The 25,700-nt window shown below is 50.8% G+C and overlaps 9 protein-coding genes across 9 annotated transcripts; 4 read left to right on the forward strand and 5 right to left on the reverse strand.

The window, feature by feature from the left end:
• Positions 1–164: 164 nt before the first annotated feature.
• On the forward strand, positions 165–2,009 carry J4E82_004829 (uncharacterized protein; the record flags this gene model as incomplete). Its single annotated transcript, XM_051731103.1, has 2 exons — positions 165–828; positions 1,195–2,009. The coding sequence occupies 2 exons, from the start codon at positions 165–167 to the stop codon at positions 2,007–2,009; spliced, it is 1,479 nt and encodes a 492-aa protein (XP_051589038.1).
• Positions 2,010–3,189: 1,180 nt separating this feature from the next.
• J4E82_004830 (uncharacterized protein) lies at positions 3,190–4,586 on the forward strand (the record flags this gene model as incomplete). The annotated part of the gene is made up of 2 exons (XM_051731104.1): positions 3,190–4,297; positions 4,348–4,586. The coding sequence occupies 2 exons, from the start codon at positions 3,190–3,192 to the stop codon at positions 4,584–4,586; spliced, it is 1,347 nt and encodes a 448-aa protein (XP_051589039.1).
• A 202-nt stretch (positions 4,587–4,788) lies between these two features.
• J4E82_004831 (uncharacterized protein) lies at positions 4,789–7,085 on the reverse strand (the record flags this gene model as incomplete). Its single annotated transcript, XM_051731105.1, has 3 exons — positions 4,789–5,527; positions 5,578–6,524; positions 6,576–7,085. 3 exons carry the CDS (start codon positions 7,083–7,085, stop codon positions 4,789–4,791), a joined length of 2,196 nt encoding a protein of 731 aa, XP_051589040.1.
• A 2,257-nt stretch (positions 7,086–9,342) lies between these two features.
• CEL1_2 (Esterase/lipase/thioesterase) lies at positions 9,343–10,920 on the forward strand (the record flags this gene model as incomplete). Its single annotated transcript, XM_051731106.1, has 5 exons — positions 9,343–9,765; positions 9,827–9,962; positions 10,012–10,132; positions 10,181–10,520; positions 10,573–10,920. The coding sequence occupies 5 exons, from the start codon at positions 9,343–9,345 to the stop codon at positions 10,918–10,920; spliced, it is 1,368 nt and encodes a 455-aa protein (XP_051589041.1).
• Positions 10,921–12,179: 1,259 nt separating this feature from the next.
• Positions 12,180–14,113, reverse strand: DEP3 (Efflux pump dep3; the record flags this gene model as incomplete). Its single annotated transcript, XM_051731107.1, has 6 exons — positions 12,180–12,227; positions 12,290–12,714; positions 12,776–12,807; positions 12,838–13,358; positions 13,419–13,889; positions 13,976–14,113. 6 exons carry the CDS (start codon positions 14,111–14,113, stop codon positions 12,180–12,182), a joined length of 1,635 nt encoding a protein of 544 aa, XP_051589042.1.
• A 425-nt stretch (positions 14,114–14,538) lies between these two features.
• On the reverse strand, positions 14,539–15,510 carry DEP6 (Depudecin biosynthesis cluster-specific transcription activator dep6; the record flags this gene model as incomplete). The annotated part of the gene is made up of 2 exons (XM_051731108.1): positions 14,539–15,264; positions 15,322–15,510. 2 exons carry the CDS (start codon positions 15,508–15,510, stop codon positions 14,539–14,541), a joined length of 915 nt encoding a protein of 304 aa, XP_051589043.1.
• Positions 15,511–17,698: 2,188 nt separating this feature from the next.
• On the forward strand, positions 17,699–18,397 carry J4E82_004835 (uncharacterized protein; the record flags this gene model as incomplete). Its single annotated transcript, XM_051731109.1, has 1 exon — positions 17,699–18,397. The coding sequence occupies one exon, from the start codon at positions 17,699–17,701 to the stop codon at positions 18,395–18,397; it is 699 nt and encodes a 232-aa protein (XP_051589044.1).
• Positions 18,398–18,708: 311 nt separating this feature from the next.
• On the reverse strand, positions 18,709–20,250 carry J4E82_004836 (uncharacterized protein; the record flags this gene model as incomplete). Its single annotated transcript, XM_051731110.1, has 2 exons — positions 18,709–19,064; positions 19,134–20,250. The coding sequence occupies 2 exons, from the start codon at positions 20,248–20,250 to the stop codon at positions 18,709–18,711; spliced, it is 1,473 nt and encodes a 490-aa protein (XP_051589045.1).
• A 294-nt stretch (positions 20,251–20,544) lies between these two features.
• Positions 20,545–25,404, reverse strand: J4E82_004837 (uncharacterized protein; the record flags this gene model as incomplete). Its single annotated transcript, XM_051731111.1, has 1 exon — positions 20,545–25,404. The coding sequence occupies one exon, from the start codon at positions 25,402–25,404 to the stop codon at positions 20,545–20,547; it is 4,860 nt and encodes a 1,619-aa protein (XP_051589046.1).
• Positions 25,405–25,700: the final 296 nt, after the last annotated feature.

The raw sequence follows: 25,700 nt of genomic DNA on the forward strand, positions 1-25,700 counted from the left end.
GGCGCGCGCACGTGCAAGCGTGTCAAACCGCGTCAGGCCTCCTGCCATCTACCTTCTCTACAGCTGTCCTCAAAACTCGTACAAAATGTTGGCAGAATCCGCTCACCGTCTCATCATGTGTCGTCTTGAATCACTGGAACCGCTTTCCGAACCCTCAAATCACCATGTCGTCACCAATAGTTAAACAGGATCACGAAAACCCACATCCAGAAGCTCTTTGCATCTCTACCACGCGAAAACGATATCGAGACCCATTAGTGGTGTTTGTTGTCGTACTGACCGTGCTTCTGGGCTTACGCTGCATCTACAACCCCTTCGCAGCCACAAGCTTAGCGTCAATCGATAACAATGACCTCGATATCCAGACCGTTGATACCTACGATGAAAACCAGCTCCAAGAGGTCGCTACCTTGATGGAAGAGATCTACACCGTCCTGGCCAAAACATCCTTCATCCCGCATGACTCCATCGAGCGTGGTCCTCATCAGATCAACACTACAGCCAGTCCGTGCAAGCTCGACGCAGCCGACTTCCGCTTGATGGAAATCCTCCCATACGTCAACACTAGCCTATCTGGGCACGACTCTTGGCTTTGGGGCGGTACATTCATCGACTTTCGGAAGGATCGTGATTTGAATGTCGCTTGTGATGCGAGTTGGGTAGAGGACGATTTCGCATATGTCATAAGACCAGGAATAGTCCATTTGACCGAAGGTGGCTGGGAGGACCGGGATCACTACAGGACTTGGAAACTGCAATATGACACTAGGAAGCATATGATAAGAGTCTACGAGGGTGAGGAGTGGTGGCCCTATAGTCATCGCTATAGTGAGTTCTCGCCAAACTTATCATACGTTAGTTATGGGCGAGAACATGGTTTAAATGACATGCCCATCTTTGGAGGCGAAAACACAACAGGGCAACTGTCGGTAGATAGGCACAGCCGTGACTGGAGAGAGTGGACCGATGCACCAACGTTCTTGAAGAGGATCAGAGACGCGTATCTGAGCAGAGCATGGTCACCGTGGGAGACGTCGGAGACGATGGACTCCCGACATCAACAGAACGTTCTGCCCAGCAATATCACATCAGCTCTATTACTGAAAAACGGCTGGCCTGATCAATTCGACGTTGATCAGTGCAGATCCGACTTCATTCGGGCGCAGCACAAGCCATCAGGACGAGGCTGAGCAGAAGGTGCTTTCCGAGAAATCAAGGACCACAAGGACAATCCGGATGATCTATTCAATATTTATCATGGAAAAAGAAAACTACGACAATATGAAGACGAACTCAAAGATCTCGAAACCGGAAATTTGACCGACGGTCCCTCGCTGTGGAGAAATATGCTCTTCGGAGGGAGTTTAAGACGCGAGGTCGGCCGACAAGAAAGCGACTTCGAAGACGCAAAACAGCTCATCCAGCGGCTATGTTCAAACGGTGTATGTGTTCAAGAAGACCTGATCCTATGGGAGTTCCGGAAACTGGAGAATACATACACAAAAGCACAACTAGAGCCCAACGCCACGATAATGTGTGAGCAGCGTGAATTGCATCCAGATCTGCTCTCGAGGTGTATCTCCCAGCTCAACCTCGAACGATACTGGCTGCAGTTGGCATACCAACAATCTCGTGCCGACGCTTACGCCTACTGCGCCCAAAACAGTAAACACCTCCTACCTCCTGCATCATTCGAGGCCCTCGCAAGCCACTGGATCGCGAAGTATGAAAGTTATATCGCCGAATACGACCACGTGCCAGCAGAATTAGATGCATGGCAAGAGAGGACCGGAGCACCTGACTCTACCGTTGAGTTTCTTCGTAAGCAATATGACTCGGCTAAAGCCTGGGATACAAGACTCAACGAGGGGAGGATTGAGGAGATAGTAAGGAGTTTGGCTGGTAGCGATGGTGATGAAGCCCGATTAAAACTCTGGAATAATCTGGAGTTTACAGACGAGCCACGGTCCATGGATTATTATGATGACAGCGACAAAGTATTTTACTAGGTAACGCGTCTTTCTTCAGTGTCTACAACATGGAGAAAGATGTCCAAAATAGAATGTTACATCACTGAGCTTGTGTTCGACTCATTCCGCCATGTTCAGACACACTATGCAAAAGGTTATGTAACTTTGTTTTACTTCACTTCGCTCCAACTCATCTCCTTCCTCAATGTCCTGGCAAGCCAGACGCATCAATGAAAAAGCTTATGGGAACACGGCGACCAAGCACCGTGAGACGCGCTCCTCCTCGCGACGTCCGATGACTCGCATCCAAGCGATACCCAGCAATGCGTCCACTGCTGGTGAGTCTCTCTTCCAAGCGGGAAATGTAAAGAAGGCCTAGAGAAGTGGTGTGTGGGGTGTAGGAGGGAGGTAGGATCCGCTGTTTATATAGACAGAAGGGAGCTGTCGCTTCGCTAGCACGTGATCGGAAGAACAGCTGGGCCGGATATCTGTGCTCACGCTGGGACCCGTGGTTCTGCCGGTCATGGGGTACGTGCGGGATGAGGTGAAGGTGGAAAGTGAAAGGTGGGCGTGGTGTGGGTGACGTAGGAAGGCTTTGTAGTGATTGTGAGTGAACAGCCACATTGGCTAGCAATATGGCGGGGCTCGAGGCATTTCCTGTTTAGTAGATCTTGCGCTAGCGGTTGAGATTCGCGGATGAATGTCCGACCCACAGATGGGAATTTAGCGTCCAAGCAGTAAGTGCGTTGATCATCTTGATAGAGCCAGCAAGACACGTCTAGTGACCTATTTCACAAGCGTGTCTGGGGTACACCAGCGTGAGATATCTCGCGTCCGGCGCTAATCCTTCTTCTATTACGATCTTTAATAAGTGTCACACCTGGGGTTAGACCATCACCACGCGAACTGAAAGGCGCGACCGCAAGAATAAACCTATTAGCAACAAAGCTTTTGTAAGCCGGTGATTAGTAGATTGATTCGTGATGACACGTCTTACAGCGCGTGAATCTCTTCTCACTGTGAAGCGCCTCATCGTTCAGATTGGGTCTCATGCGGGCATACTGTGATTCGCCTCTCGACGTTCACTTCATCGACAGAGTTTTCCTTCAATACCTACAGCTCTGCTCGAACTCCACTACACCATTGAAACACCGTACCGAACCTCTTTTGCGATCAAATTTGCTCGTGAATGTAAACCTACAAATAGCTTGCTGACATCATGGGTAGCAAAGCAGTCTTCGTTACGGAACAGCACTTGACAGACCCGAAAACCGAGATGCCGGTCGACACTCCAGCCACAATTGGTCGCTTGACCATCGTGCACAAAGACGCAAAGCCGCTCGTTCCAGGTCGCAAGACATTCTTCGATCTCTCTGGCGAACTGCGAAACGAGATCTACGGCCTCGCCCTCAACAAGGAATACCAGCGTGTGCCTCTAAACCGGTACCACCTCAACAAGCCTGACCCTTTGGTCACTCTTCTACAAACATGCTCGCAAGTCTACCAGGAGGCGCGGAGCTACATCGTCGAGAAGCAAGTGGCGTATGTTCCCGTTATGGCTGGAATGCAGTTTAACTACGGAGGCGTGCTGAAGGAAGACTACGGCTTGAGCAAAGAGACCACAGACACCATTGCAGCGTCAGTGGTGGACTTCATGAACGTCCACTTTCACCTGCATATCGATCTATCGGCACAGATGGATTTACAGGTATATACACTGCAATATGGTCCTGGAGCGCGCCGATACCGCGTGAAAGGTCTCCATGACTCCAATGGAGAGTATAACCCTTCCACCTTGCTCGACACCCTTCACCAAGCCATCAAGCAATACATGCCGCAGTCATGGGACCTATACATCAAACATGGGCTCGGAAAGCGGCATGCAACAGTGCACTTGGACCATATATTCTCGTTGTGGCCAAAGATCTGTGTCGAACATCCTTGCGTACCTATCGCTGCTATGCGAGACCTCGTTGACCTGCTCGCCAAAGACACCATGACAAACTGGCAGATTCGTTATTATGTCCCCACCGGCCAAGCTGGTGCAGAAACTAGCTATGGGAGCACATCAGATGAAGAAGGCATGGCTAGTTTGATCCGCGATACTGAACTTGCGCAGCTACGTGGCTATGCGGACACGTGCGGACGCGGCAACATAACCATCGTAGCGGAGATGTATGGCGACAACACGGAGTGGGAGTTTGGTGATGAGTCACACAGTGTATCCAGGCACCGCAGTCCAGTTACCGAATTCTGGCCGAATCTACATTTTGATCCTTGGGAGTACGAGTTTTCGCTTGGTAATCACTACCAAAAGCGTCATCGTGGTAAGTAATATACCTCACTCTTTCTGTCCTTATGCTGACCAACAATGCAGCACAAATGTCGTACCAGCACTTTGATGATGAGGCCTTGGGCGCTACCTACAAGGATCGCGCGCGACGACTACAGTGGTTGGGCGAGTTGCAGATGAGGGACGAGGAGGCTGAGAGGGAGCGTGAACAAAAGAAGAAAGAAGAAGAGGAAGCCCAGGCCGAGATGGAGTGTCTTGAGGCTCATTTGGGCGACTTGTCGACTCTTGGAGAGTCTGAAGACCTGAATGAGCGGGAGGCGTAACCGTGTTGAACCAACAGGGTCATGCATCATGATGAAAGAGTGGGTGTGGTAACTATTAGGATGGCGGCACTGTTGACCTATAGAATCGGCTGACGGCGATCTTTGCATCAGCCATCATGTCTCGAAGGCTGTACTCTGGAGTGTTATAGAACGGATAGCCAAGCAAATGTCTGTATGGTATAGTTAAGAAGACTGTCCGCCTCTAATACCCCAACTTCGCTGCCCTTTCCTTTCCTAAGATATCAACAAGACTGACCAACTTGAAACTTGCTTCTGCCGCTGTACCTCCTTCGGCCAGCTCGTTAGCATCGTCATGCGTGACGAACAATCCATTCGGGAAATCTTTGTTCAGCGCGTTACCGACAGCAGTACATCCATCTGTGTTGCTAACGTGATCGATACCCTTCTCTTTGTTGTCGACGATGGTGAAGGTTTCGACGTACTTGTGAGGCGGTGCGCGCTCATAGATCAGATATGCTGAGATACCCTGCGAGGACACGATGATGTAGCCATCTGGACCCGACTTGGCTGGCACAAGGGTAATGCCCTCAACGTCTGCATGAAGTCCGCTCGCGTCGCCTATCTGGGCAATTTGAACACCTTTATCGGAGCCAGTAGGTTCTGCTTCGTAGCGCCAGATGCCAAGTGGTTCTTCGCCGATGAAGAGATAGCCAGCGCCTTCGTCAGCAACGCAGCCTTCGACTTGGCCGCCTGAGCCACCTTGGAACTGGCGGACGAGGGTGGTTTGCAAGGTGCCGTTAGCGGTGGCACTGAGTTCGTACTGGAGGTACTGGGCCTCCTTGTTGTTGACGAAGAGATACTCTTTGCCAGAGGTCGGAGAATGGTAGTTGCAGGAGCCGTAGGGCTCATAGTCATCTGGCAGCGTTTGAACACCGCCAGCGATGTCGCTAAGGTAACCCGTGCTGTTTACTTCAACGAGGCTTAACGGTGCGTTAGCAAATGTTTGGGAACCTTTTACGACGCTACTCACCACATAGTGTTATCACCGCGACACGCCGCGAACGCGAGGTCGATCTTCCGGGTACCGAGAGTGAAGTTGTAGATGACGTCGACGTTGTTTGGCTTCTGAGCAGTCAAATGTTGGAGAAGCTTTCCCTGTAGGTCAAAGAGACCGAAGCCCTCGCCCTCTGCAGACTTGGTCGTCGTAATGATCTTCCTTTGGTCAGGCCTAGTCGGATGTATCCAAATTGCGGGATCATCGCCGTCTCCGCCGTTGGCCTCAGTCTCGTATTTTGCTTTAACTGCAACGAAAGAGCAGTCTGGACCAGTCCAAGCGCCTTCGCATTTGCAGACGTTTGGGCCGACACAACTACCATGGCCTGAACAATCGTTTTCGCAGCTGGACCTGGAGCAGTCGTCGCCAGCAAAGCCGGCAAAACAAGAACAGCTCTTTCCAGATGCAAAGCCGTTGCTAGAACACGTCTTGGAAATGGGGCTTTCGCATTTCTTGCAAGCCTTGTTCGCGGGACTGTATTGGGTGTTTGGCTTGATGCTCAGGGCAGCGAGCGCCCCGTCCAGGGAGCCTACAGCCACCCCAGTGTTATCTTCTCCCTCGAAAGCAAATGCGATCGCGCCAGATGGGTAACCAGCCACAGAAGATTGGAGTATAGCAAGTGAGCCCTTAATAGAGAGTTCAGAAATACCGCCTAATGCAATGCTTCCTTTCTGCTTGGTACCGGAATCGTACACATCGACGACATCGTCGTGAGCTACGAACAGATAGTCAGTCGACGCACTGTGGTAGGCAGCAAGTCCTGCTACTTCAATGTCCTCAACCACAGTCTTGATTTCGGGTGCCTGAGTAGTTTCGGATGCTTGAAACGAGTACAAAGGTTTGTCCTCAGCCGAAAAGTAGATCTGGCCATCCGTAAACGCGGCGCAAGTCTCGCCTTCAATAGCAACAGGGAATGTCTGAACCTATGGCTTCGTCAGTACTCATTTTTTGACAGGCCGAAAGAGCAGTCAAACCTCCAGAATCTCAACCTGCGCTTTGCTACTGCGAATCAAAAACTGTACAACCATCTTCTTTCCAAACAAGAAGATGTAGCTCTCCCCACTCTTCTGGCTACGCCATACACAAGCGGTGCTCCAATCTCCCAGCTGCTTCTTATCGTTGCTTTTGACTTCCGTTCCGTTCTTAGCATCGAAGATCCTGATTAACGAATCGGGTGCCGGGATGTTGACGATCAAGTCCCGGCCACCAACGTCTTGGACAGCTACGGCGATCTTCGAGCGGCCAGTCTTTTGGTGCGATTTCTCAGTAAAGCTCGAGGTATTGGAGACTGAGAATGTCCGGAAGCCACCGTCGGCAGCACTTCCATCGTTGGCAACCAGTAGAGGCGATTTTCCGTAGATGAACTCGGTGTTATCGTTCTCGAAACCGGTAGCTGCTGGGACGAGCGTGACATTCGCGTTCTGGGCTGCGACGAAGGGAATTATCACACCTGCCCATGTGAGGCATCTAGTGAGGGTCTTCATCCTACAGGAGATGTCACTGAGATTGATGAAAGCGGCCTATCCTCATAAACATGGCCATGGAGGGCGTCTTATATCCTGACCCGTCTCCATGTACAGGATTGAACCCAGACTTCCGGCTAATCCCTGGAAATGTGCAGTACACGGTCGCCATAGCTCTTCGGAATTGTCTATGTTTCGAGGAAAAGTCCGCAAAACCGTCTTTAGGGGCGCAATGCATAGTGTGCCTGCTGTATTGGGTTAGATCAGCTTGACTCGGTAGCCAATAATGATTGCCACTATGGAAACGTGAGACAACCAGGGAGTGTTGGTCGCCACGATCGGCATGGAGGAAAGGTAGAAGGATGGAGACATGGCGCAGTCTTCAAGATGCGACCATATATGTGGAGAACAGTGGTGACATGCGGGGCTTGATTCAAAGGTGAAGGTATCGCAAGGAAATTGCAGCTGCCCCCACTCGAGTTCATACTAATACGCAGACATCTAAGCAGCTGGGGTTGCAGCAGATCTTGCACCGATACGTCCGAGATCAGGCTTCATGCCCGGATACGGTCAATACACTCCCGTAGCCCATGATTCGAGGATGTCCCTCAGAAGCGATGTCCGTTGATTTATCGAAGCCGTCGGATGATCGTGACATTCAACTCCGACCACAAACATGAGCGCTATAGCTGGTGTGCTGCTGAGAGTGTTTGGCGACGAATATAGATTGTTGAGTAACTCTCCGACATCCGTGGACTTGCTCATGTATGACCGGCTGTAGTAGGTGCATCAAGCGCTTACCTTTGTACATTCGTGTATCAACTGTCGAGGATATGAATCATTAACATCGGCCATGGGCACAAGATGGACGGGTCGCGATTGAGATTCTGTGGCGGGAAGAGGTGATCATAAAGAGAACGATGACGCCACGCGTCACGCCAAGGCGGGCGAAGGCCCATCTCCCGCGACGCGACGACTGGCCACCGGTTCTACACAACGCGACGACCGACCTAAGTTGAGGTTCGACAGTGCAACACATCTGAATCCCGTAACAGTCTCGTAGCTTCTAGCTTACCTCTATGGCAGATCTCTCTCACATGTGGAATGCGCCGTAACCCACTCTGCGATGAACCATCTCAGTACGAACCCTCTATGCGTCCTCTCACGAATCGGCGCAGCGCATATACATCGCGACTCCAGCTCAAAAAACAAAGAGCGATTGTGATTTGTCAAATCTCTGGCCACGATCGCAGTCGACCTACGTGTACCGCTCAGTGCCATCCTGTCTTGGTGTACGACAGCAACGACATTATGAGGACCGACGGTAGCACACTCCCATACTCGAAAGTTATTGCATAGCCTATCGTTCTGAGTTACGAATACGACGAGATGCCTGCGATCACACGGTGTTATGGTTGGTCATCATATTAGCTGTCATATCGAACACTGGAGTCCAAGCTCTCGGCACTTTGGATCTTTCCCCGTATGAGATCGCGGCACTTCGTTGGCTCCGGATTGCATCGTGGAATTATGGGGGAACAAGATTCCAGGCTGGATCCCATACTAAAGCCGCCCAGATACTAAAGCAGGGCATGATCTGAATGCCAACGAATAGGTATTTGACCCGCCAATGAGACCAGTGGAATGAATTACAATAGTCACAATTCATCTACAACCCCGCATTCCACACATCGCAGCGTGCGCGATATACCCTGCCCATTTTCTGCCTTTAAATTACCCTGAGCAAGATCCAAGACTACAAATAATCCGGGGAAGACACCAAGAATGCTAAGCTATCATTCCGCTCTTGATGCAATGAGACACTATCTTTGATTCGTCTATCGTACGCTAACCCCGCACCCAGCTTCTAGCGCCACGGCTGTGGACCCCATATACAAAAGGACGGTATCTTGGCTACACTGCAACGACCACACGAATCGCACATCGCCGAGACGGAAGTCATTTGAGCAGCTTTCTCGAAATTCGGCTACGCGACGACGAGACTGCTTGACTGTGGTCGTTGATGACCTTCTAGCACCCAAGGCGGATGAAGACTCTATCGTTCCGTTGGAAAAATATCGCATGATCAGCTCTTCATATCGAATGAGCTCATCTTTGGACATCTGAAGACTGGGCAATATGCGATCTGTTCTTGGGCACTCGAGGATGGATAGGGTTGATGCTGTGTACTTGTCGTATAAGTTGACAGCATCGCATCATCCAGGCATGATGTAACACCCCGAATCATACATCGTGCTTCAAATTTACCTTACCAATCATGTTGTCAACTTATGCTGTGGCGGTAATTCTGGCTTTTTGCGCCAATCGCGCATCTAGCTGGGTCATCGGCAAGGAGCAGACGGAGACCCATCCGAAGATGACCTGGCAGCGCTGCACAGGCAAAGGCGGTAGTAGCTGTACCAACGTCAACGGAGAAATTGTCATCGATGCCAACTGGCGATGGCTCCATTCTGTGAATGGCTACACCAACTGCTTCGATGGAAACGAATGGAACACCACCGCTTGTCCAGACAACGCAGCCTGTACAAAGAACTGTGCCATCGAGGGCTCGGATTACCGTGGTACATATGGCATCACGACTTCGGGTAACTCTCTTACTCTCAAGTTCATCACCAAGGGCCAGTACTCCACCAATATTGGATCGCGCACCTATCTCATGAAGGATGCAAACAACTACGAAGTAAGAAAACCCCTCAAGCACAATGGCGACGAAGTGACGATCTGATCTCTCTGCGACATAGATGTTTAACCTTATCGGGAATGAGTTCACCTTCGACGTGGATCTCTCGCAGCTGCCATGCGGCCTCAATGGAGCCTTGTACTTCGTATCCATGCCGCAGAAGGGCCATGGAACCCCGGGCGCAAAGTACGGAACTGGTAGGACATTCTTTCGTACCTTTATGGACTAGAGTCTAATTTCCCTCAGGATACTGTGATGCTCAATGTGCTCGAGACCTGAAGTACATCGATGGTCAAGCGAACGCAGAAGGTTGGCAGGCATCTCAATCTGATCCTAACGCCGGAATTGGTAAGAAGGGCGCATGCTGGTAAGTGAAATTGCCTACTTAGACTGTACCCAATCTGACGCAGCCCAGCACCGAGATGGATATCTGGGAGGCGAACTCCATTTCCACGGCCTTGACCCCGCATTCTTGCCAGCCCGAGGGCTACAATGTTTGTACAGACGATGGATGCGGTGGTACGTACTCGCTCGACCGCTATGCTGGCACCTGCGATGCGAATGGTTGTGACTTCAACCCATACCGTGTCGGTGTGAAAGACTTCTATGGCAAGGGCAAATCTGGGGTGGACACGTCGAAGAAGATGACAGTGGTCACGCAGTTCTTGGGGTCCGGTCAACTCACTGAAATCAAGCGTTTCTATGTGCAGAACGGCAAGGTCATTAGCAACCCCGAACCAACAATTCCTGGCATGGTATGCGATCATCTTCCAAAGTTTCGCGATATAGGTTCTAACAATCTACTAGAAAGGCAACTCCATCACTCAGGAATGGTGCAACACGCAGAAGGAAGTTTTCCAGGAGGAGATCTACCCCTTCAACGAGTTCGGTGGCATGGCATCCATGGGTAGGGGTATGAACTTGGGTATGGTACTCGTAATGAGTCTCTGGGATGACCACTACGCCAACATGCTCTGGCTGGACAGCAACTACCCGACAGACCAGGATCCGGAGAAGCCTGGTATTGCTCGCGGCGAGTGCGACATCACCAGTGGCGTGCCAGCCGATGTTGAGAGCGCCAGCCCCAACGCGCAGGTGGTCTTCTCAAACATCAAGTTCGGACCCATCGGTAGCACCTTTGCCCAGCCCGCATAAGCCTGATGATACATCTGATGGCGACCCGTAGCCGCTGCTAGTGCCTCTCCGTCGTCCGTGTTTCATAACACTATCAGTCGCCACTTGTACATAAACCTGCTATGATCATGTCGTTCGCTTAGTTGTGATCATGGAGAGGGCCAAATCATCGCTTTCCAGTTTTTGTTGTAGGTTTAGTCTTAGAATTGCATCTCCAAGTCAAGAGCGTGATTGCCACCTAGTAGATTTACGTCTTAACTAGCTCCAGTAATTGTGATCGTATCACCGTTTTGCCTTGCGCAGTCGTTTGAAATAGATGGGTGTGTTATCGCAAAGCCCTTCCAGATACACGTTTATGACAGTTTGAGGTTCAACGTTGCAAAGGCAAGCATGAGCGTCCGTCACATACGTAGTCCCTGTAACCTAATCTTCTCTCCTAAATACAAATAATCCTCACTTTCTTTCTCCTGTTCGCCTGTGCTCAGCATAAAATCTCTTCATTCAACTTTGTCGACGCCTATCGATATCGCACAGCAAATTCTCATACTTGTTTCTGTACTACACATACACGTTGTTCATCATTAGGCAAACGACCCCGTAGAACTGATCGAAGATGTTTGGTAACCGTGTGGAAGATGTTACACAATGTTGGTTCCCTTGCCCATGCGACGACTTGGAAGAAGACCAATGTGATTGTTGCTCATAGAAGCCATGTCAGGAATCTGATCGATGACAGAGTCGCATAAAATTGTACAAGATTTGATATCCATATAGCTTTCGAGTTCGAAGTTGAAAACGAAGATCAATGGGTGAAGACGTGGTTCAGTTCGCTATACACAAGTGCCACAAGGTCACTGCCGTCTAGAATCCGGGTTTAGCGCATAACTTTGAGTAGCGGTAGTACTCGTGAGATGGTTGCCGTGCGCGCCGCTTCTGAAGTGGGGACGGACTGGAGCGGCCGCTTGCCTCCCATTGGTCGATCCCCAAATTTGTACTGCTACTCTTCCGTCAAGCTAGATCACGCGTTCTCATCGAAGATGGCCTTCGAATCATCGGAGTCAATATCATTGATGAGCCAGGCATGAAACGAAGGTTTTCTATCTGATGCATGTAAACAAGGGTATATACACAGCACATGCATCTTCCTAAACATCATCGAGGAAATCAAGACAGCAAGTTGTAGTGCTTGATCGTGAATTGAATGATGTTCCTATGGGAAGATTGGAACCAATCTAAGATGGTTTCTTCCAGGCAATTTCCCCCAGAGACCACAACTCGCTCTACGTCGCAACTGTTGCTGCAGTCTTCTCTCCACCAAGCTTAGCTTTCTGCGACGCACGTTAGAAAAGTGACACGAACGAAGGGGGAGGAGGCTCTATGGACTGCTCACAAGCAAAGGCACAGAGCATATCACGCTGAGCGCAGCAGCAGCAAGGAAGAAAGTCCATACGCTACTCATGGCGCTCGCAACCTCCGGGATGACCAAAGCTTTCTCCGCTTCAGACAATCGCCTGAAAGCCTTACTGCTTGATCCTGCAATGAGGTTGCCGATCTCCGCAGAGGCGACTTCTGGTAGAGCCTTGCCAACCTTTTCGACGGCTATGTTGTGGAACAGGCTGCCGCTGATGGCAAGGAAACATACCATCCCAAGATCTTGAGCTATTGCCATGGCGCTAATGGCGTTGGCTATGTCGCGAGCAGGAACCAGAGACTGTACTATAGCAAATCCGGCAACGATATAGCATCCTGTACCCGTTCCTACGAGGATGTTGTAGCCATAGATATTCGCGTTGGACGTGTTTTCATCGACCGTGTCTGCAAAAGGGGTCAGCTAGGCCATCTATACTTTAAAGGCGCGTCAAGCGAACGGTCTTACACATCAAAGCCGTCCCGAGAAGTGCAAGCGTGCTGCCCCCAATGTACCAAATAGGAATCAACCCATATTTAGGCATCAAGAAGCCGTTGAACATTGAGGCCACGACCATGAACATGATCAAAGGTAGTAGACGAACCCCCGCCTCAAGCGCACCATCGCCCTTGACGAACTGGAAGTACAGGGGAACATAGTAGGTCATGGCCAAGACGATACCCGAGGACAGAAACACTTGTACCTGCATATTGATCAAGATTGGCTGCCTGAAGAAGTGCAGAGGATACAAGCGATTCTCCTTGGTGACCAAGGGGTGTAATCTCAGCATGACGATGAAGGCGATCAAAAGAACACCTGTAACAGTCCATAGTGCGACTACAGTGCCGGAAAGGAACGAGTAGATGACTCCACCAAAGGTCAGCGTGATCGTCAGGCAGGTAGAGCCAGAAAGGAAGATAAGAGCGCTGATCCAGTCGATTAGAAGAAGTTTATCCGCGAGCGTCTTGCATGGATGAGGATCGATGCTGGGAAAGAGTAGGAAGTAAACAGGCGCAAAGATGGCGCCGATGGGAAGATTGATATAAAACCCCTACTATTCGTTCAATATCGAAGTCCAGAGGTCAAAGGAGGATATAGAAGAGATACATACCCATCTCCAGGTGGCGCTGCTCATCGCAAAGGCGCCGCCGACCACTGGACCGAGGACGCTGCCGATACCCCAAACCACGGTGCTACCGGCAAGATATGCTGGCTTCTCCTGACTGTTACAGAGAACAGAAACATAAGTCAGAGTGCCTGAGTACATTCCTGAGCCACCGACGCCAGCAATCACACGGCCAATGATGAGTGCCTCGATGTTCGGAGCAGCACCGCAAAGAGCACTGCCCGCCTCAAACAAGAAGATGTTGAAGATGTAAACCCACTTGATGTTGAAAATACCGTAGACCTTTCCCCAAAGCAGAATGAACATGGTGCCGAGTGCGAAGCCGGTTCCGATCCATGCAAATAACTCGAGGTGCCCAAAGTCATTGATGATGGCTGGTTGGATGTTGGCGACAATGGTGTTGTCGAGAGCGAAGAGAAGCGTGGTAGATAGCATAGAAGCGTAAGCGGTGGCCCACTACATTGCAATACATGTGAGACATTAGCATGATCGTAATCTTATACTAAGGTCTATGCGTGTGAGCATTGCCGTGGATTGTTTACCTTCCAGCCATGGATGTCGCGAGCGTTACGCTCTTGGGTCGTATTGACGCCATCGTCGGATTCAGAGCGTTCGTTTGGCGTGGTCTGAATCCCCTTTTGCACTGCTTCTACATGTTTCGTGATGTTTGATCCATTCATCTTCGGCTAGTTCGACTGGTTCTCAATCGGATACGGCTTTCGCGGTCGTCGGTCAATTGATAACTGATTTAGTAATACTTTCGTAGAATCAAAAAGAATTCAAATTATTTGGGATGGGATTTCGTGGTTACAGCAATATTATATCATTGAAGGGGCGGTTCAGACGCAAGACGGACACGGGGACGGACACGGAGGCCGACAGACCCACTTCCCCCTGCAACGCTGCTGCAGAACGACGGAGATGGATATGTATTCTAGTAAAGATGGGTCCGTTCTTTTAGGTTGCTCTTGACGAATAGAGCCCAGTGGTCTTACCCTTGCGGTAACTGGTCGTCGACGTGTATGGCCTTGGCGAGATGCTATTCGATGATTTTCAAAATCCTACAACCGAGTGACAACAGCAAAACTCATAATTGCAGAGACGATCACAGAGCAGATGAGTTGAACTCAGTCTTCTCTTCCCATTCCTGCAGTTTTGTACCAACATGGGTCAACGATTGGTGCCAGTGTCCGTCCGATTCCTCAATATGGTCTAGAGCTGCGAAGAGCAATTTGGACGCGGCCACGACGCCGTTTGTAGTTCCCTGAACCTCTCCATCTCTGAGTTCGCGATGTAACGCTTTCAATGCCATGAATAAGGGCCAAGCAATGAATATCGCTTGCAGCATGATAATGTCGCTGTTTGCCTTCCGTGGTGACGGCAAATTGAGGCCTACTGCGTTACATATCTGGAATGCAGCAGCAGTAGCGCGGCGTTGGTTCTCGATTCTCATATATGGTGGAAGTCCTTGCTCTTCGCTTTTCATGATGGCCATATCGTGTAAGAAGATCTCGGTAGCGCGCAAATTCATGTAAAGGCTAAAAGCTATTGGGTCTTCGCGAATGGATGTGGCGTTAAGATGATGTTTGAGAATGACAGAAAGATCTTCTGCCTTCTTGACTAGGGTGCAATAGCCGTCCCAGAAACCTGGAATGCCGTGCTGTTGATCACGGTCGAAGCAGGACAAAGCCAGCTCGACCATGAGAACACAGCCTGCGTAGGACGTAATCTCAGAGCCGGACTCGGTACTCACATCTAGCAAATATGGCATCCTGAGCGGCTCTAGACCGGAGCTTAACAACCCTGGCGATGGCAGGCAGACACGGAAGTCCTGAACATCGTGTTAGTTTCCGCGTATCGTAATTCGTCGCAATGACGTAGTCCAAACCTTGACGTCTCCCAATTGACAATCCCAGCCTGTCCGTGTTTTGACATAGCTCTGCAGAATGTATAAGGCCCAAAAAGTCCTTCGTCGCTCTTCTAATAGAGCCACATCTTCCGTATATGGCAACCCCGATAGAATGCCAGTATCGTTCTTTCCGTTCTGTATTCCTTGATCATGCCTAACTGCATCCATCTGATGCAATCTCAGAAGCCTACAGAGCATAGCGGCGCGTCCTAGCGTCAACCAGCTTCTCTCCAATTTCCGACTCATGGCCTCAAAGCGGCCTATCAGTAACAAAGCCTGGAGGCAGTTCATGTCTTTCATAAGATCTTTTCGTTCACACCTTTCAACATAGTCACGTGCAAGGTTGTAGCACGTGGCCTGTCGCTCTGTATCTCCAAGGTAGTGGGCGCAGCCGGCGAGAGCAACAGCGTAAACCAGGGCACTTGTCGCAGGACTGCTACCACTCGTCGAATCCGTTATGAATCTGTCTCTGCTCACGAACGGGAAGGAATAGTAGACGGAATTGAAGTAGTGATCGTGCAGTAGACCCAGATCTGCCGGAGATAGATCTTCCTCAGGCCCACTTCCGAGACATGACTGATGTTGATTAAGGAGCACATCGTCCAATGGCTCGAGCGCGGCTAGTGGCTCATTGGTCCAGTCAAACAACATATTGGTATCCGCTCCATCAGTAAACGAAGTAAATATATCAGAGCTATTCACCGCTGTATCGGTGGCTGCATCCAGTCCTGTGATATGATCCAAATCTATCGGAGTGTTCATGGCCGATATCGCAGGATTTGACTGTGGATCCGGCGTGGTAAGCGCAAGCTGAGCCTCAGCTTTGGTTAGGCGCTCCTGAAGCTGCTTCAGTTGATCGTCGCGTGTGCGACGTGGGTGTGCTTGATTGTAGCTGCATGGTTGATTTAGACGATCGCAACGTCTTCATTGCAAGATACGCATCGCAATTAGCTTCCTGTTTCCACTCTCACACAGTTGCGAGACGAATACGGAGAAAGTCGTGTTTCTGAGTTGTACCCAAGCGGAACGTGGCTAAAGGTATTCCTTTTGGTTCACGCTACTCGTAGGATAAGAAACTATGCTGAAGGACGAACCTGCATTTCGGGAGGGCACGATCGCACCGAACTTTGCGCTCTCTGGTTGTCAGATGATTAGCGAACTCATCCGTTGATGGATTGCACGTCCGTTTATTGCTGAAGCTCGTTCGTATCCGGCGGGACGCATTAGCTGGGGACTTGCCTACAAATATCACAAGCATACTGTGCTGTGAGTGGTGCGCTGGCAAAAGACGATCTCATCGTGTTGAAGCTTGTTGTCTGGTGGTGATGGCGCAGTGTAACTTGCGAGGCGAAACTTCCTCAGATTCGTTGATCATTCATGCTTAACGAAGCATGAGAGATACAATGTCGCGATGATCAACGCGTCGCGAACAATGCCTCCACCTGGGAAAGGAGCAATCTCCAGGGACTAATCCTATTCCGGATACTACGGCATGGTGCTTGGCGCTTGCATATACTATAGCAAGGCTACGCATGTAAGTTCAGTCGTCATCTACTGGTGCGACCCAGTTGCATCGTTTGTACTGCCCGGGCACAATCGGAAAGTGCCAGCACATCTCGTGACGACACGCCCGGGTTTGAGAGGTCGCATGATCTGACCAGTCATCAAGATTGGCCAGCACGCAGCTGGTAGCAAGAACCAGGTACTGACCGCTATTATCACTCCATCTCTCTCGAATCCAGCCTTTGTCCTTCATTAAACACTGTTTTTCAGAACCTGAAGGCATTCCGGTGTGAATCCTCTGTCGATGTCGAGAACTTGAGGCGCATCGTCTGTTCTGCCCCACCTCCCCGCCTCCTCGGCTGTGGCGCCCGTCTTATCGCTTATCGCGACATTCCCACGTCTTCAGCGCGTCATCTGCTCCTTCGCGTCGACACGCCTCAAAGGGAGGACAGACCTCCATTGTGAGCGTCTTTCCCACCCTGGGTTCAGAGATTAAGCGACCGAATTTCAGTCATCGGCAAGACGCGTCGTCACGTTTTCTGTTCACCCCCAGGTCAATACACCGCAAGATCTTCAGGCATCACGAACTGAACCGCTGTCCAGTCGTGATCAACACCGGACAACAAAAGCATAGTCGGCAGTTTGCAGCGCTATTGCGTCGACGCAACACTGTATCGCTTCCTGATAGGGCCTTTTCCCCATAGCGCTTGACCTGGTCTGGTATTGCCGGACTTATACTGGACCACCACCTCCGCCAGCGTGAGGCCGTACACACATCACGATACACTACTCTATAATTTGGACATAGCCTCACTGACTTTCGCTCTTCCGATAACCGGCCTTCTAGTACAATATGCCGAATTCACCAACGACACCTTTTCCTCTCTACCTCTTCCCTAGCCTGCCCTTCCGCCGACGCCGAAGCTCGGCCATCAGCACCTCGACCGCCTCTACGTCTCCGTCTTCATCTCCACCACAACCAACCTCCTTCCTCACGGCGCGACCAACCTCGCACCTACGCTGCCAGAAGTGTCTTGCCGACCTCATCCCTGCGTCATCCATCATAAGCAAAGGGTTCACTGGACGTCACGGCCGCGCATACCTTGTAGGGCCGCCATCGACATCAAGCTTTTTGGCTAGTGGGGATATGTCGGCGACAGGATGGAAGGAAGGTGATTTGCCAAACACATTGACACACAAGGCTCATGCTCGTCAGCTCGTGACGGGCGCCCATACTGTATCTGACATCAGCTGCCGTAGCTGTGGTAGTGTGTTGGGATGGAAGTATGTCGATGCAGCCGAGGACAGTCAGAAATACAAGGTCGGCAAGTTCATACTCGAGACGAAGAGGATCGTCAAGGGTGCAGAGTGGGATGAGAGTATGAATGAAGAAGACAACGGTATGGTACCAGACAAGAACGACCAAGACATTGAGTTCGATTCTCAGGATGAGGACGAATGTGAGGATCTTTTCAGCGGCATCTGGACACCCCAGCTTGCAGCTAAGAGAAGGAAGCGCCGTGTCTACGGTGATGTCGACCTGACGGCTTGATATCATCGACACTTCTCTACAAGGTTCACGTGGCACGCATACTTTCCAGGCACCTTTACGACATATACCCTACACCTCTACACGAGATACGAACATTTACTCAACGAACGACCAACACTCTTTTCATATTTTGATACCCAGGGAAGGCGCATGGTTTTGGCGTAATGGCTTGTTTTTGTGCGACGAATTCTCCATGTATCTAACTTACGAATCATGATACAATAGTACGATAATTTGATCTTCACCACTTGAACACAGTTGTAGATTCGACCAAGGCATCGCGTCTTGTTGTGGGTTGGAAATAACCGTACTCACAACTTCGAACCCGCGCCATTCTCTTTCCTCACCACCCTAGCCGCTTGTCCTGAACTTTCAGGATTCCATCCAGCAATTAGGTCTTCGACAACGTTGATTTCGTCTTGACCCCAGACCAGACCACCAACCGCCTCCCACTCCCCTTTATCCCCCTGCCTCAGCACACGATACGTGGGTACGCCACAGAGACCCATTTCTTTTGCCTCTGCGGTAGCGGCCCGCAGCTTAGCTTTGACTGCGGGTTCGTTCGCGCGAGCAACAAGATCAGCGCCATTGAAACCACCTTGGTCGAGAACGGTACGGAGCACGGTGTCGTTGGACATGTCTTGGTTGTGAGACCAACATGCTTCGACTATACTTCGTTAGTCTATTCTGTGATTTATGCTGCGGCTCGGGAAGTGAAACAGAGCGTGCAACTTACACAACAGATTTGTGGTATCCGGCTCCACAAGCGCAACCCTCAGCACAGTCGGTGTCCGGATGGGAAAGATGTCTGCCCAATAGAACTTGACTTCTCTTCCACCATCTTGCCGACTTATCGCGTTCCAGTACTCGGTCCAGTCCGCGTGGTCTTGTCTCGACCACAGCGCTTTCGCCGGACTAACCGCCGCCATTGGCAGATTTGGCGCACCGATCTCTCGGAACAAGATACCCAGGAGAAATGGCTTCATGACAATTTCCAAGTCCTTGCCAAATGTCTTCTTTAGTCGTTCCAACTGTGTGTACCCCAAAAACGCCCACGGACTGCTAAAGTCGAACCAGAATTCGACTTTTACCCGGCCATGAGGATCATTACTGGGTACGCACCGCGGCATCAAGCTCTTGAGTGCCGGTACATGTGTCCACGGTTTTCCAGATGGCGACCGTGATGATGATGAAAGGGAGAGTAAGGTCGCCTCAACGAAATGCATGCGATCCTGACCCCAGAAAAACCGCCCTCGCTTTTCTTCACCATTCGCGTTCGTCCATAGAGCATCCGGGATCCAAAATCCAGGCACACCAAAAGCACCTCTTTCGATTGCTTCGGCAGTAGAAGTTTCTAACTCTTTCCTCGCACCTGCATCAGCGAAAGATTCTTCCCCCACATTTTCGATACCGCATTCCCTCGCAATCTGCAGGATGGTAGCATTGGAATTCACGTCCTTGCCTTCTGCCCAATAAGCTTGGAACAACTTGTCTGTCAACATCCTCCTCTTCTCATGGTCTTTGACACAGTACAATAAACGTAGTGCATTCACTGTTTTACGAGGATGCTGAGGTGGCGGGTTGTACCGAATGTTGTATCTGCGCAATGTACGTTGCATGCCTTGCGCTGTAACCGCTTTCTTGGCTGAGTTGAAGACATCGGATGCTGAGCCGCCGGCGCCTTGAGGTGCGGCTGTTGCGCGGTAAATTGCGCCTAGGAGAACGGGTTTGTAGATCAGGATAGCGTGAGTGCGATGGGCTAGTGACTGTACGCGTGTTGAGGCTATGTAGGCGAAGGGACAGGATATGTCGTAATTGAACTCCAGGATCCGCTGAGGATTGGTTGACGACATGATTGGTGAGAATTGAATAGTAGAAGATGGTGAGTTCGTATCATGAGTTATAGAAGTGACAGTCAGAACAGGTAGTTCGACGGAGGAAAGTTATGTGTAAGCGTGAATGACTAGCAAGTATTCATCTCGGTATACTTTAGCGTAGGTGTGGGGTAAATGCAGGTACAGCCGAGGTCCATCCGATTGACAAGAACACTCGCACCTACGAAAGTCAACAATTCAAGTTCATCGTCTACAGTATCTATTTTCTATAACAGCCACTGAAGTCTATCGTGCCCAGTCCATCCTTCTGATTTATGCATAATTGAAGCTGGTTCTGCAGAGCGGACAGCTCGAGCTATCGCTACTCTTAAACCACTTGAACAGACAGACTCCGTGGAAGAGATTCTTGCAAGTGTGACACTTCTTGTCAGGCAACTTGCGATCCGACCCAACTATACTGTAGCAGATGGCACACTCGCTCTGGCCCTTGAGCGCTCCATCGACGTTCCTCTTGAACGTGGTCAGCGCGTCGATTAGGCTGCCGTTGAAAATCGTAATAGCTCCCAGCGAAGTCCTCAACCAAGATTGCCATTTTTGTTCATTGACAGCAACGCGGTTCAGGCCTTCTATGTGAGCATTTGCGAGAGGAAAGGCGGGTGGCAGAGAGATTCGCATCGCCATGGTTTGTTCATCGACCACATATGATGCAGTAATCTCGCGCGCGCGGTTGACAACTTTTACCGCGAAGGCCGAGTCGGGCTCAGCTGCGGCTTGCTCTTCCGACCATGTGTTTACTGCTTCGAGGGCGGCAACAATCACAGGCTGCGAAACGTATTTCTCTGTCCATGGCTCGAGCGCGACGACTATGGCGCGTGATTTGCAGCTCTTGAACCAGGTCTTTGTCAAAGATGGGACGTCGCGCAGACACAAGAAGTAAAGGTGTGTTAACAACCATTGTAAATCACGCTTAGGTGGTTCAAGATCCGCTTCATACGTCGTGATGTCAAGCTTGGAGACATCGACTGGCTTGTTGTGGGCATGGCCAAGGAAGTCGAACATGAAGTCGAGAAGGCCAGGGAGGTACTCACCCTCTCGGATATGCTCAACATAATCATTCTTGACCTTGAAGGAAGCATGCTCTAGGTGATCGAAGACAAGTAGCCAGCTCAATAGATAACCTCGCAATGGCAAGGGCACACTACGCTCAAAGTTGGCATCGGCGAGTGCCGTGACCGTAGGCGCATCGATGATCAATGACAGCAATTCCTCGGGTAATCGGGCAGTCGTCTTCTCCAATGCTGCGTCAATGGACACTTGCTCCTGGGATGCAGGGATCTGCTTGTGTAGGATGTCGAAAGCAGTCTGTTGAACCGGTTGAGACTCGACGTAGAGAAGAGGGAAAAGTTCCTCGGTAGACTCCAGATGCTTGAGCGACACCTTGGAGATCTGACGCGCTAACACATCGTTGACCATCTTCAGAGGCTGATGAAATTCGTCTGGGAAATGTTGTGAATGCTTCAGGATGTTGATGAGCCCATCAGCAACAGCTTGCTCGTTCTCTTTCCATGCATCGAGAAGATCGTCGTTTGGTTCTTCGGCTTGGGTCAAGGCCCGCAGTCGTGCATATAGCTTCAACGATGCGTGTACGAGAGGAATTGGAGTGTCCATGCCAGACTCGTTCGCTTCCAGCTCTTTTGTGGCCGACCAAATTGTGGAAAGCGCACTCAAGATACCAACCCAGTGCTCACCGTACATTTCGCCGATCAGGGGAACCAGTACCGACAACGCGCGGCACAACTCTGCTTTGGTAGAATGATTGACTGTGTCTTCTTGCAGCCACGGGATGACATGCTGGATAAAGCGCATCAGGCGAGGACCGGCGATGCTCTCCAAGATGCCTTCTTGACCCATGACACTGTTCAACAGCACAAGTTGTTGCAGTGCCTCTTGCGACTTATGCTGGACATCAAGGCCTGTCAGATCGGCGACGATCTCATTGCACATTCTCTCGCAAGCTTTTGCATACGACAAGGGCTCTCTGAAAGCGTTCAAGAACGCAAGGAGTTGGAGGACGTTTTTCGAACTTCGCATAGTTTTGAGCGTTTCCTGAAGTTGGGCGGTTTGTGAGTTTTTCCAGCCAGTAATCTCAACAGCGTCGGCTATCAAGACAGCATATGCTCGGGCGTGATAGTATGCTGGAGAAGTTGCGCCGACATCTATCTCCGATAACAGTGAGGTTGCCCAAGACAATAGCGGGGCGTTGTCGTCGTCCTTCGACCGCGTTTCAACAAGATTCTTTAGCTCTTGTGTCATGAATGGTTGCGCATCCGACATGAAGGTCATCGCCTCAGCTTCAACGTCCGAGTTGTATTGTGCCCAGAAGCCATTCGCGCCGGCAAGTCCAAGGTTGTCATCTGCAAGCTGCACAGAAACCGCAATGTTACGAAGATAGGCAGCTCGAAGCGCAGAAGGAACCTTGTCAACAGAGAAAAGGTCTGGACTTTTGAAAAGCCTCGTCACATACTGCGTGATTCGGTATGCAGCAGAGTAGCCGTCAGCATCGCGAGACATAGTTCTGATCTTAGAAGGCAATTGGCCATCTTTGACGAGATACACGGCGCCTCCAAGAGGATTCGTGATGGCCAAAGACGACTTTGGCGCAGCATTGAGAAACGGATCAAGAGCTGCATCCCAGTCTTCAATACTGGGAAACACAAGGGAAATTCCTTCCCAATCACTACCGGCCTTGACTGACTGCTTCGCCAAGTCGACCAAAGTTTCGACTGAAACAGACGTCGGGGTAGCGTCGCGCAGGCCTTGTTGAACGAGATTGTATATCGATTGTTTAGAGTCAGAGCCAGATGACAGTATGGTTTGGATCGAGGCATTAACAGTTTTAGCGCCCTGCGCGACCTCATCATCTGGGGATTCTGAAGCGAGAAGTAGGCCTTGAAGAAGACCAGCGCCCTGTGAACTAGCGACATACTCTCGTAGCATTGTTGGATTCGATTTGACGATTTGGCGTAGGCCTTGCAATGAGTAGGGAGCCTGGTTAGATATTGATAGCGTTTCCGTCATGTAAGCGAGGATCTCATCAGTTGTTTCGGGAGCAAGTATCCTTGCTGGCGATTGGAGCATGCGACTGAACGAATCCCATTCGGCTGAGCCCTCAACAGCCTCGCGTATATTCGTGGTTATGTACTTCTGTAATTCAGGATCCGATGTGGCAAGGTCAAATGACGTTGGTATTCTTGATGAGGTGAGGATTGCTTCGAGGGCTTTTGTCTTTGCTGGTGAGTCTGTATCTCTAAGAACAGTCTTGAGAGACGCGCTCCATGCGTCCTTGAAGTACGCGCGGTCCGACTTGGTGTATAGTATGTCGATCAGATAGGAGGACGAGGGAGACAACACCAGCTCTGGAAGATCTTGCTGTATAAACAGCTCTAGATCTTGCTCGGCCTTTGTAGACGATATCAAATTTGGATTGCGCTTTAGTACGGCCGCAATCGTACCTGCTGCGCCGTACGGTTTCCCATTTCTGTTTTTGAGTACTTCGAGAGCTTCTGCTACTATTGAAGAGCACGCCTGGGAAAGGACTGATCGCAACGACCCCAAAGTCTCGATGGTAAGCGCTTGGTCTTGTATAGTCGCATATCGTGTGGCGTGCTGGATAACGTTCGTCTGAGACTTCTCATAGTCCTTTGACTGCTCTGGGGCTGAGGTCTTGATGTTATCGATCAACTGCTGTGAGAAGGAAGGCCATCGCTGTTCGAGCACAAGTTTCATTCCTTCAATCTCTAGTGCTTTAGATATTAGGCTTGACGCGTTGGATGGCACAGCCCAGTCTGATGTCTCCAACGACGGGCGAAGATACTGCGTGATGATTGGCAACACCATCTCTTCGAGGAGCTTAGTTCTTTCATCATCACTCAACCGCTGGGTGAGTTGACCAGCTATTTCGAGGTAGGCTTTGAATCCTGCTTCATGATTGTACTTGGGCTCGTCCTTGCGAATAATGCCGCCATGCAGGGCGTTGAGTAGCTCTGCGGAATCGGCACTAGATTGCGGCAGGATCTCTTTCGGAATTATCTTTAGGAGCTCAGGCACTCGTGCCCATGTGTCGCGAGGTCCTAGTTGAGAGCCTTTCTTCAAGAACTGCCGTAGGCGCCTATCGACTCCAGTCTTGCTCTTGTAGTTGTCTGTCCACACGGAGGGATGCTTGGATGTGAGTAGTGTGAGGGACTCGACATAATCGCTGACGGAACCGGTCTGATCGGAGTTCAAGGCCTCGGCTAGATAGGCCTTGCTGAGAGTGTCGAGATGTTCTTGAACAGCAACGTCCTCCTTGGTGAGGCATGTCCTCAGAAGACGGTGCACTGAGCGCCGTATGCCAGCGTCGTTGTATGAGGCGAACTGCCAGAGCTTCTTGTCCCCAATGAGAGACTTGTAGTCAGTCTGGTACTTGGATAGTTCCTCAGGCTGTAGGTTGTTCAACAAACTACCCAGCAAGGATATGCATGCAGAGATGACGCGGCTGTATTTTGCTTCGGCGTCGTCTTTGCTGACTACACGCTCGTCACTCAGAGTCGCTGTGCTCTCCTTGTCTATCGCATCCCGGCAATACTCTAGTATGGGTTGTTGGTACACCTTCCGGATGCTCTGGAGCTTTTCAGGTGTGTTGAAGACCTGTCTGAGGGAGGTCTGCGTCGCGTCTACTACGGACCTATCGCTATCGTAGAGACCGCATAGCCATGCTGCGACGCTCTTGGGCATGTGTCTTGCTATGCGCTTGCCGGCGGATACGGCGAACTGTCCGTGGACGAGGTGGGCGTTCTGGCGAACGGCTTTTGCATTGTCGATCGAGGTTCGTGGGTATATCTTGATCCATGCCTCCAGTAGGCCCTCTTCCACTGGCTCTTGCAGTGACGAGAGATATGATTGTACGTCTTCCAGCGCCTTCGCCTTGGTGGTGCTGTCCTTCTTGGAGAGGTTTCGGAAGTAGACGATGACATTCGGGTCTGAAATGGCGGATAGATCTGGAGGTTCGGTCACGTAGGACAGGGGTGATGTGCTTGCGCTGAATGCCGCTGACGCACTGCCGAAAGCGCCGAAGGAAGACGTCGTGGCTGCCCGCGCACTGCTCGCCTGCGCCTTTGCTGTACGCTTTGACATGGCGGGGTTGAGGGGCTGCACAATGTCGCTGTGCTTGTCGGCTAGGTATAGGGTGTGGGCGGAGGATGCTCGTGGCAAGGTGACGAATCAAGGCTAGCTGTAGCTGCGTAAACACACCAAAGAAACAGAGTGTCGCATACACTTCAACATAGCAGAGGTTTGCGGATTACGCGAAATATGCGGCTCTGCTTGATGACGGCACCAGTTGTGGGTAGGCGGTAGATGGTGGGGCATATCCCTGCAAGTACGCTAGGGCTATCTCGTAGTAGCGCGTCGCGTCGACATTGCACGTCGAC

Source organism: Alternaria postmessia, assembly GCF_024291825.1.
Source record: "Alternaria postmessia strain BMP 2775 chromosome Unknown scaffold_24, whole genome shotgun sequence".
NCBI lineage: Eukaryota > Fungi > Ascomycota > Dothideomycetes > Pleosporales > Pleosporaceae > Alternaria > Alternaria postmessia.